The sequence below is a fragment of the Centrocercus urophasianus genome, unplaced genomic scaffold (genome assembly GCF_019232065.1).
Source record: "Centrocercus urophasianus isolate 14NV4802_14NV808 unplaced genomic scaffold, USGS_Curo_1.0 seq_10, whole genome shotgun sequence".
Classification (NCBI taxonomy): Eukaryota; Metazoa; Chordata; class Aves; order Galliformes; family Phasianidae; genus Centrocercus; species Centrocercus urophasianus.
In genome coordinates, this window is record NW_024884142.1 from 68,007,871 (window position 1) to 68,018,991 (window position 11,121).

At 36.0% G+C, this 11,121-nt stretch overlaps 1 protein-coding gene across 1 annotated transcript in view; it reads left to right on the plus strand.

Annotated features, from left to right (window-relative positions):
- The window catches only part of FMN2 (formin 2), a 141,286-nt gene extending 133,047 nt beyond the window's left edge, over window positions 1–8,239 (plus strand). Inside the window, exons 18-19 of the mRNA XM_042811192.1 lie at window positions 6,612–6,693; window positions 7,480–8,239. Of these exons, the coding sequence (XP_042667126.1) occupies window positions 6,612–6,693; window positions 7,480–7,506 (109 nt within the window). The 3' untranslated portion in view covers window positions 7,507–8,239. The remainder of the gene's footprint in view (window positions 1–6,611; window positions 6,694–7,479) is intronic.
- The last annotated feature ends 2,882 nt before the right edge of the window (window positions 8,240–11,121 follow it).

Genomic DNA, 11,121 nt, shown 5'->3' on the forward strand with positions numbered 1-11,121 from the left:
AGTAAAAGCTCTACATTTTTTACTGCACTTTTATGTTGAGAATTGTATTTTTTTTCAACAGTCACTGTTTTTTTTTTCCACAAAAGAGAAATTCCTTAACAGAAAAAAAAAAATCATTTCACTATAGTTTGTAACTATAGTTTAGTAACTGAACAAGGAATAAAACTTACGCCAGTTGCTCTGGAATAGTTTTCCAAAAACACAGCTTTAAAGCTTTCTACTCTTGATATCTTAAGAGCATCTAGTACTTGATATTTTTGTGGAGATTTTTTTTTAATTATTTGTAAAGGTGGTATTATTATTATAAACATGTCATCTCTACCCCAAACTAACCCACATAAAATATTTTGATGTACAAAACACATTTTATTCATCTGATAAAAAGCACTAGGAATATAAAGAATATTAGTCTCAGCTTTGCTGTATGTTACAAAGTACAGTATATTTGTAGAAAAAATTATTTTGGGTTTCATGAAATACATTTTCAAGCTGTAAAAGTAATATATGTCTGAGTTTATCGTGGAAGTTTTTGTGAGCAGCTCCAGTATCTAAGGCATATAACATTCCAGCCTTCTCACTGTGCTTACATTTGTCATGTCTTAGCGCTTGCTAGTGAACTGTAAGGCTACTAAGCCTAAATGGAGCCAGTAAGAAATGAATCTGTTACAGATACTTCAGTCAAAATTATTAATGTTCATTGTTAGGAAAGCGGCTGCCCTTTTCAGTGGACTGAATGATGATAGAAATTCTCTGAGGCTTGATAAGATTGTGACCAGGCTGGCTTTTGGTCTAGAAAGTAGATATAGCTAGGCTGTCTTTTGGTTTTGTAGGGATGTCTGGTTCTTTTTTCCTGCATACCTGCCAAAGTGTAACTCATTATCTATTTGTCTCATAGATTGTCTTTAAACTTAATCAATTTGTGTATGTTTGTCTTACAATGAATATGAGGTAGAAGGAAGTTAAGGGTACTTTTACTATGATGGAAAGAAGAAGCTATTTCTTTTGTTACAGGCAATGCTTATTAGACTCTGAATCTTTATATGTAGTAGAATTTGAGACACTAATTGTTGGACTCAGTGAGTAATTACCTATTCATTCACTTGTACTTTTAACTAAGCCAAGGATTGCTTACTTATATTTTATATTCCCTACGTACTTTATTCTTGTTGGGGCTGTTCAGAAAGTAATCCTTCCTGAAATAACGAAAGAAACATCTGAACTCAATTTAATTAACCTTATGGAACATGTATTTGTCCAGATACGCATTATGAGCACTCTTAGTGTGCACTTATAGAATCTGCGTTGGACCTGATGTTAAATCTAATAACTGCTAATAACTCTGCTCTTCAGATTGCTATAAGGAATTAAGCAACTCTGTTTGACTGAGAAGATTAGTTTTGTATGACTATGTCCTTATAAAGGCAAAAACAAAAATGTCTTGGGAACAGAAACAGCATGCCAAAAATGCCAAAGGTGTAGTGCTGATGCTATCTTTCCTATTGAAAAAATATGCTCCCTTTAAGCCAAAATTGACGTGATCTGGGACAGGGTTTGATAGCAAATGAAACCATCAGTTTATTGAAAGCAAGTGAGTTGGAAAAGCTGAGAAAAGTATGAAATTAGATAATTAGAACATCAGCCATGCAGAAGCATCTTAGCACACTGCAAACAATGTGAACAATTCCTACCACACTTTAACTGCGCCACCTGGCTTCTCCAAGAGCATGCCATGTGCCTTTTCATAGAATTGTAGAATATTCTGAGTTGGAAAGGACCCACAGGTATCATCAACTCCAACTCGTGAATCCACACAGGACTACTCAAAATTCAAATCTTATGGCTGAAAGTTTTTTCCAAGTGCTTCTTGAATTCTGGCAGCTGGCTGCTGTGACACCTGCCTTACCCTAGGGTGCCTGTTAATCTCCTTGATTATCTTGATGATGAACCTAATCTCCAACCTGACCCTGTTAGACTCCCTTAGGACTTCTTTCTCTCACCCTATCTCAGAACTTGCCTGGAGTTGCTGTTCCACTTCAGAGTACTTAGTTGCACTTGAGAGCAGTGATTCCACAAAGTGACCAAATTACCTCTATTACGGAAAGTATTAGTTGCATGCAACTGTTTTAACTAGAAACAGGTCTTCAAAACAATATATCAGTCTATGCACTTGCCTGCCTTTGCCTAAGAGTCATAATCTCTCAGACACAGAGAAGCACCCAACTTCCTCAGACTCTTCTTTCCATGGCTTCCCTCAGGGAAAACAAGGTCTTGACAATTGAATTCTCATCCTAGGACTGTCTTGTTAACTGTTTCAAACATTTTGAGTGCTTTGTTGTCTACAGAGGCAGAACAGCAGTGTCAGTTTGGCCTGGAGCCTGTAAGTATGTCACTGTCTACACTGAGTACTTCTTCCCTTTTTGTGACTGTTGGGAGGCTCACAGATTCATAGCGCTTGTGTTGTTTTCCCCAAACGTCACCTGCCCTCTTGCCAAAATTGAAAGAGATCTGTTAACATTTTCATGAAGCCATAACAATTGACCATTGTTGAATATTTAAGCCAGTCTTCCTAATATTACAACTTAAGTTATTGCAATTTTTGTTCCTCTTTGTCTTGCACTACCTTGCATCTCCATATTGATAATAGTTCTGCTGAAGTCAGGGGGAAGTAGTACAGAAAAGTTCTGAGCAAAATGATGTTACTGCTCTCTACAATTACTTGAAAGGAGGCTGTGGCAAGGCAGGGGTCTCTTCTTCTGGGTAAAAGCAACAAGACAAGAGATAATGGCCTTAAGTTGTGCCAGGGGAGATTCAGATTGGATATTAGGTAAATCTTCTCACAAAAAGTGGTCAGGCAGTGGAACAAGCTGCCTGTGGAGATGGAGTCACCATCCCTGGAGGTGTTCAAGATACATGTAGATATAATACATAGGTACATGGCTCAGTGGGCAGTATTGGTGGTAGGTAGACAGTTGGACTAAATGATCTTAGATGTATTTCCCAATGTTAAGGATGTTGTGATGATATGTAGGAATTTACCATAGTGATAACCAGGTCTTAACCTGTCTTGAGTTGACAGAAGCAAGGTGGTTTTGCCTAAATGTTGTAGATTTTATCTATGAGAAGATGAAGAATCTTTCAGGAGCAGGACAGAATATCTAATGTATATTTTTTGAATTGCCGGTGGCAATTAAATATTATTTTCCAGCTGAATTGAGATAATTGTCCTTATCTCAAAAGGCAACACTTCTTGCAGTTTAAATGATCTTGATATTAACATCAAAACAAATCCTTTTGCTCTTTTAGAAGGATTTGGGTTAAATTCAATAAAATCATAGTTTAGTTCAATGGTAAGGCTTTGGAAAATATATGCACACTGCAGCTGGTTCACAGTGCTGTAGAAGGCTAATAATTGTCTCTATGTTTCACCAGTGTGTTGACTTCCTGGAATTTATATATATATTATATCTTTAAATATGTACAGTTTTATGCCCTTCTAGTCTTTACTTAGTCATAATCTAGCTTCCTGAAAATAAGACTTTATTGTGCTACATTTACATTTCTAATGACATTTTTTGCTGAGGAAGTACATCTATAGATCATATTGGTTTCAGTGAGGCTTTATCCAACCACTTGAATCTTCATGCAGGATCAGGGCCAGGAGGCAGTGAACTATCCCAAACCCACACAATGAGTCAGTGATATGGTTGGAACTGGAACCAAGTGGCTGCTAGCTTTCAGTTTTGTCTGAAGTGTATTAGGGGATAATGCTTTTCATCTTCTCCATTCCCACTGTGATAAATAAATATACTTAAACTACAAGGAATTTCATAAAGACTCCAAAAAACTTCACTTCTGCAGCTATACTTGAGAGACTAGGGCCTCTTACATAATCCTGAAAAAATGGGTAGCACAAGCTTTAAGGCTGTTGGTCTTTTTTTTTTTTTCTTTTTTTTTTTCAAGTGCAATTTAAGTAACAGAAAAATTAAGACCATCTCTTTCACTAGCTGGCATTGTTATATTTTGTTCTTTCAAGGCAAGGCAGCATTTCTTCAAACATCTATTAATTCTAAAAAAAACCAGCAGATTTAGAGATGTTATACTGACAATGGCACTCAATAGGACTTGCTTTCCAGAAAATAACTCGTCACTGTATTATCACAAGTTCCAGTCCATACAAGGATTCTTGTTTTGAATGAACATTAAACCTAGAGGGGAAGCCAAGCCATCTTATGAGCTGGTGTGTTAGGCAAGCAGTGAGCAATCTGTTCTTTGTTAATGCAACAAAGACTGGAACTAGAGATTCCCTGATATTTCCTGAGAGTAACATCTGGATCTGTGTGAACTGGTTTAGTAAATATTTTTGTATATTTCACATGCTGTCGCTTGCATGATGAATAGTTTGAATACCTGCATATATTATGTTGCTTCTATAAAACAGTGATAACTTTGGTAGTGCTTCTGCGTTCCCCAGGATTTGATACTAATTTAACCCCAAGTAACATTTCATTTTCTTATTTAAGTTATGCCTACCAGTGATGGGAGTCAGTTATAGCTGTATTTCAAAAAGAGGAAACAATATGATATGTGAGCTTTTTTATTTCTGTGAGTGGTTTTTTATAGCTTCGAATGTGTCTGACTGTTTTGAAAAGATCATGAGAAGATTAGTGTTACAAATGCTCTTATTCAGATGTATGTAGAAATGAATCAGAAGAAAAGGTGGTGTTTTAAGGGAAAGAAAAAGTCTTTGACATTCATTTTGACTTTCATTGCATCCTGTATAATTCCTACAAGCTTCTATTTAAAACTGTCACGGTACTCTGGCTGTCGCTTTTATTCAATCTATTTAAATACATTTTGATGGTGAATTACTTGTCATTTGACATTTCTGTTCTACATTATGCTGCAACAATCTGACTGACTTGCAGTCAGGTCCAGAATGTTACAACTTGAAAATAACAGGTCTCAAAGCCTTTTATTTTTTCTTCTACCTGCAGAAGTTAAGGTCTTCCTCCCTTAATACAATATACCATTATCAAATGAAGAGATCAGCGTGCTAGAAAAGAACTGAAGTTTAAATTAAATTTTGAAAGTATGAATTTGAAACTTAGGAGAAGAATGAGGTGTGTTTGGTGAATCTAGATGAAGGAGAGATGAATGCAAAGGCAGTTTTTGTAATGTGCTTAGCAGACCCAGCTGGAGTCAAATTTTGAAAAATCTGGCCCTTACCACACACACAGAAAATATTTTAAAATAATAACAACATGAAGTCTGATTCTCACACTGCCCTGCGTAGCCTCAGTGAAATAGCAGACATGCAAGTGGTCTGGAGATGAACCGCAAGGAACCAGCCAAAGATATATCATTTCTTCAATATCATTTTACTGTTGGTTATTTTTTGTTGTTGGATAATGATGAAAAAGTGGACTAAGTGCTATCCAAAGTCTATACTGTTGGCAAGAGCAAACCAATATAGGATTTACATTCTTATTTTCTACTTTCCTATTTATAAATAATGGTCTCATCTCTCATAAAAAATAAAAATTACACATCTCACACCATTTAATGCCATCATAAAGAAAGGGTTTATGTAAGTCTTTGAAGCTCAGAGAATTCATAACTTAAATCTGCATTAGTGTTTCAGTAACCATGTGTGTTTGTAAGACTGATCTCCAAAATGAGTAAAAATGTTTGAGAAACATTTTATGGTGTGCTGTTGAGCCTACCAGCCTGATTTTGGCAGACTCCCAGTCTGAATGCTGACTTCTGTCTTCTGGGGCTTGTTCCCTATCTGGATGACTAAAAGGATATTTATCTCATCAAAAATGTAGCATTTTGTGGTATTTCATAAGCCCTAATTTGGTACCGTTTACCAAGTCATGAAACACTCATGTATGACACCCTCACATCTGGAACCTGCTCCTCTCTTTGCACCCAAGTGCTTTCATGCATGCTTTGCTGCTCACCCTCAATTGTGGAGAGAAAAGTGATGTGCACTACCTTGTTTGTAAACTGGATGGTTTTTAAGAACAATACTGAAATTTTTCAGTGAACATTTTTATTTAAAGAGCTAGAGAGCAAAGACTGGAAATGTAAATAGAGCTGCTTTGTCACTTTAAATACAAACAACATCAGGTTAAAGGGGGAAGGAAATTTGGTGAGAGTGTTTTTTTTTTTTTTTTTTTTTTTTTTTTTTTAACTGCAGTTGAGGTACTGAGGTCAGGACCTGTTGAATAGAGATTTAAAAATAATTGTGAAAAGTAATTTTCATAGCATTATTTGGCTTGAATGTTCTGAAGGCTGGTCTTCATGTCTACCAAGCTACTTTAAATCCTGCTAGATTTCAATATTAAACTATCGTAAGTACTGATTATTTTTGTAACTAGCATCTAATATGCCATTGATTATGCCTGATCTTTTAAGTACCAGAGCCTGGTGGTATGGCAAGAACAGCCAAGTGCAATTGCTGTTTTGTAGAGCCTATTAATGAAGACATAGGGAATAAAGTTGTCCATTTGCATCTTTAGACTTAATTTTTTTTAAGTTATATACTGTGCTGTCTTCAGAAATCATTTTGGTCTAGAGGAATGCTTATAAATTGTGTCTTGTTTCAGAGTTAAAGAGGCAGAAGAAGTCTGCAGACAGAAAAAGGGGAAATCACTCTACAATATAAGACCAAAACATGACTCCGGAATTGTAAGTAAAAATTGTAGCTATACTTCTTTTACCATTGTTCATTCTATCTTTTTCTTCTTTTCTTCTATAGACATCTTACTCTTGATATACTTCTTGTTCTGTTTGGCTATTATTTCTTTAAGAGGTGCTAGATTAAGCAACTTGAATGTTGTCTGTTAATGTTACTCCATAAAAGAGATGTAGAACAAGCAAAAGTAGTGTGTTATTGCTCTATCCTGCCAATATCTGCATCACAGTCTTAGTGTGGGAGGCACCTAGATGGGAGAAAAAACAACTACAGTCTTCAAGCTTATTCAGCCTCAAATTACTCTTTTCTAAAGTTACAATATGTAAAGAAGGTTCAGAATAGCATGCGTTTTGCAAATTGGATCACTGTGTCAGGTACTAGTAGCTTCTGTTTCACTGATCTGATTTTCTTTAAAATAGCAGCTCTTGGAAAAGATAATACTGTGCTTTGTCTGTTCTGAAAGTAAGTGTAATGATGGTAGTCTTGTCAATTCATTATTATGAGACTTAGAGGTAGATCTCAATACTAGGATCTTGGTTTATTTGGCGCTGCATAGATTTCCAATGATACTGAAAATTTGACAGAGAAAAGGAATGTAAATAAATTATTTCACAAGTTTACTGCAATTTACTTCAGTTCTGGTTTTGAAGGAATATTACTTGTGAATTCAGTTCTAGAGTATGTATAATTTAACGTTAACCTATGCATTTGTGTGCTTTACACATGTGAATTCATCATCTTGCTGAATTTTCTTCATTTGCATGTTTATTATTTTTCAGAAAGCCAAGATAAGTATGAAAATCTGACAGAAGAAAAACAAAAGCCATTGTTACATGGTTACCAAAACTCAACATGTCTGTGGGTGGGGTGTGAGGGGGAAGGAAACTACATCATCCTGATCATTTGCTTTCTGGACCCTTTGAATTTGCTTTTTGTTCTCTGGCGTTTTCCACCAATTGATGTGTTAATGTACATTCATGAATGAGTGTAAACACTTTAATGGAGTGCCCAGCAATAGACTAGATATTGACTTGAAACACCTTCCCTGTATTCAGTATCTCCTTTACCACTCAAAGATGATATTTTATAAAGTGTATGGTATGCTACAAATAGGCCAAGTCAGCATGCATAAAAACAGTATCTGCATCAGTTCTGAACATGCTGAAAATTGCATTAAGTTGAACTTCATAAGAATACTACTTGATAAAGTAAAACATTTCCATTCCTACTGGCAACATCTGTCTAAAGCAGATACTTCATGACAGTGCGCTTAGATTAGGGAAAGAAATGTTACTCCTAGTGAATTGTTTGTATCTGTTTCATGTTGGCATATGTAGTTTGTATTTTGAATCGTTAAGTGCTGCTTATACAGTATAATCAATGCTTTCCCAACTTGTTTGGTTGCCCTCTATGGCTAAATATTTGTGGAACAAGATGTTTACTGTAACTATGTTTAAAATCGATAAGGCAACATACTTTTACGACTTTTACTTCATCTTGTGCCAGATAGTGAATGCCAGGTGGTAATGGGGGTCAGAAATCCAGCATTAAAAAAAAAAAGGGGGGGGGGGGGGAGGCAGGGAGCAAGACAATACAGAAAAGCACAGAAGTACTATAGAGAGAATATGAGAGAGATTTGGCTGTTATAGTTTGTTAACATATAGAGCAGCTAATAATTTTACATGAACTTTAGAAAGCATAGTATAGATTTAACTGCTGATAAAAGTTACACAGGCTTTTGGCCACGTGTACGTGACTTCTCTTTTGGAATTAGCTTCACAGTTACTTTAAAACTCCTTTAGAGAGCCGTTAAATATGCACATGGGGACTGACATTTATGAAAAACAGTAGCCAATTCTAGTGACAGACACAGACTACCAACTAATTGACATTAATTTCACACTTAGCATAGTTGCAGGGTTTTCCTCCAGGCTTTCTGTGTCCCTTGCTAGATTAATGATTGAAATCTATGACACATGCTTTATTTCTGTTTGCAATCTAGAATTGATTATATCAGCCTTGATCTGTTCAACCAATAACAACTCTTTCCTCCAGTCATGATTAAATAGCACCAAAACAATCTGCCTGATTGATAACGTTCTGCTTTCAAGGCTCGCTTTTCCTGAAAGCAACCAGAGTTTAATACTGAGTTGGAGGCACATGCTTCATTCAGCCCTGCTGCCTGAAAGACACTGGAGTAAAAAGCAAATGAAGTCTAACCTGCGGGGGTGTGTTATTCCCTGTCTAATCTAGCACATCATCAGACATTCCTACCTGTCTAGAAGCTACTATACTATACAAGTGTCATAAAAGAAGTGTGAAATATGACCTCAGGAATCTGTTATTCTTCACTTATACCAAGCACTAGAAAAGATGGTTTTTTTTTCACTATGTGAAAAGTAAGTCTCCTGTTGCTGAAAAACATATTTGAAATTCTGTAGTCGTAATAATTTCTGTCAGGGGTATAAATTACTGAAAATGGAGTTCTAAAACTTTGTGTTGACAGGAGTAACATTACTATTTGGGGGAGTGAGAAGAGATTATTTGTTGTTACAACTAACTTATGGAAAAAAAAAACTTTAAAAAATAAAGCTATTTTAATGGCACTGATTCAAATCCATGTTTGTATTTATGTAAACAGTAGTCTTTTCCTCTTAACTTTGCTCCTAAGTGCAAGAATACAGTAGCATGTTTTCATTTGTAGCCTTCCTGTTCCCTTCAGTACCTACAGTATGTAATTATACTAAATGAAATAATAATCATCTAACAAAGATCACTATGTGCAATACTGTATTTAGTGTTTCTATTTCAATTTTTTTTAGAATGTTAATTTATATGAAAATAAAAGGAATAACAACAAAATAGTTGCCTTCTCTCTTCACTCTCATGCTGTGCTGTAGTTTTAGCAACCATGCACTAAGTGCCACTTCTCATCAAGAAACTAATGTGAAGGGATCAGTGGAAAAGGGGCTTTTGGATGCCCCATTTACATTACAATTACAGTTACATTACAATTTACATTACAATTACAGTACCAGTAACTCGTCCTTATGTGGATATAATACCTCTTCCCAAGTGGGAATACACTCACCATGCTTGTGCATGCCTCCAGTAGTGCATTAGGCTTAGCTGGTTCAAATACATCTCTTTACTACTGTGGAGCTGATCTAATACCTGTGAGGAATCTAACTGTTCCTACTTGAAGCACACCTGTAACCTGTTCTTATTAGTGCTGCCTGTGTCACATGCCTACTAAATTGCTATTATTGCAAAAATGTGTTCAAAAATATTATTTGCGTGTTATACCTTTTACAGTGTATATTGTAATCATATACTCATTTGACTTGGAAGTCACTTCTGTAGGCCATCTAGTTCAACTCCCCTGGAATGAACAGAGACACCTACAGCTACATCTGGTTGCTCAGAGCACCATCCAGCCTGACCCACAGCATGAGTGGAATCCCAATGTAAGTCACCATTACTTTTTTCAGTGGCACACAGAACTTTGTCAGAATTCAAAACGTTATTTTGTTTGCTTTTAGAAACTGGAAAGGCCCTTTAGGTCTCTCTCCCCATTTACTTGAGTATCTAACATGCTACACTTGCTGAGCCTTTGTTGTCATCATATAAATCATTCATAGTTGCTTAAACTGCAGCAGCTCAATAAGGACTTGTATACCTAAGCAGCAGATGTAACTTTCTGAGTATGAGAAGATCCTCCTTTCAAGATGACCTAAGATTTGTGTTGCTCTGCTTTGCGAATTAAACCTTTCAGAAGGACAGTACTTAGTCACAGTTGTTATGACGCAGCAGTGTTTGGCTTTCCTGTAGCAACTTTCATCTTTGTAAAGAACTTCCAAAAGTCAGTTAAGTATTAACCAACAGTGGCACTGGGAACGTGAGTAGTCACATCTTCCATAGGTTGTCATCTTTTCTTGTCTGATTTTTTTTTAAGTAATCAGCTTAAAAGTTGAAAGCAGCTATTAATTTCATCAAGAGAAGATATAGCAAGTCTTTGCATTGCTATTATTTGGTACATACTCTAGGCTAATAAGTAGGGCTCTGTTTATGCCAACTCCCTTATATCAGTTACATAACTTACACCAATTTTGAACTGCTGTGGACAGAGTAAGTGAAAACTGACAGAGCTGAATTCTTCTGAAGACAATATGAAATGATAAGAAAAGGAAAAAGACAAAGCAATGCCCAACATCCTTCAGGTCAGTACCCATCAGTAAAAAAGGATTCACACTACAGAATGGATTTTACAGGCTATTCCCTTGATGATGGCAGATCTGTCTTTATCTAATAAACATTCATCCAACCTACTTGTAAAGGCATCTAAGGGTAAGCTCATTGTCTCAAGAGTATGGTGTCTTTCTGAGGATAAAAAGACTGTTGAATCTAAATTGGTTTTGTTG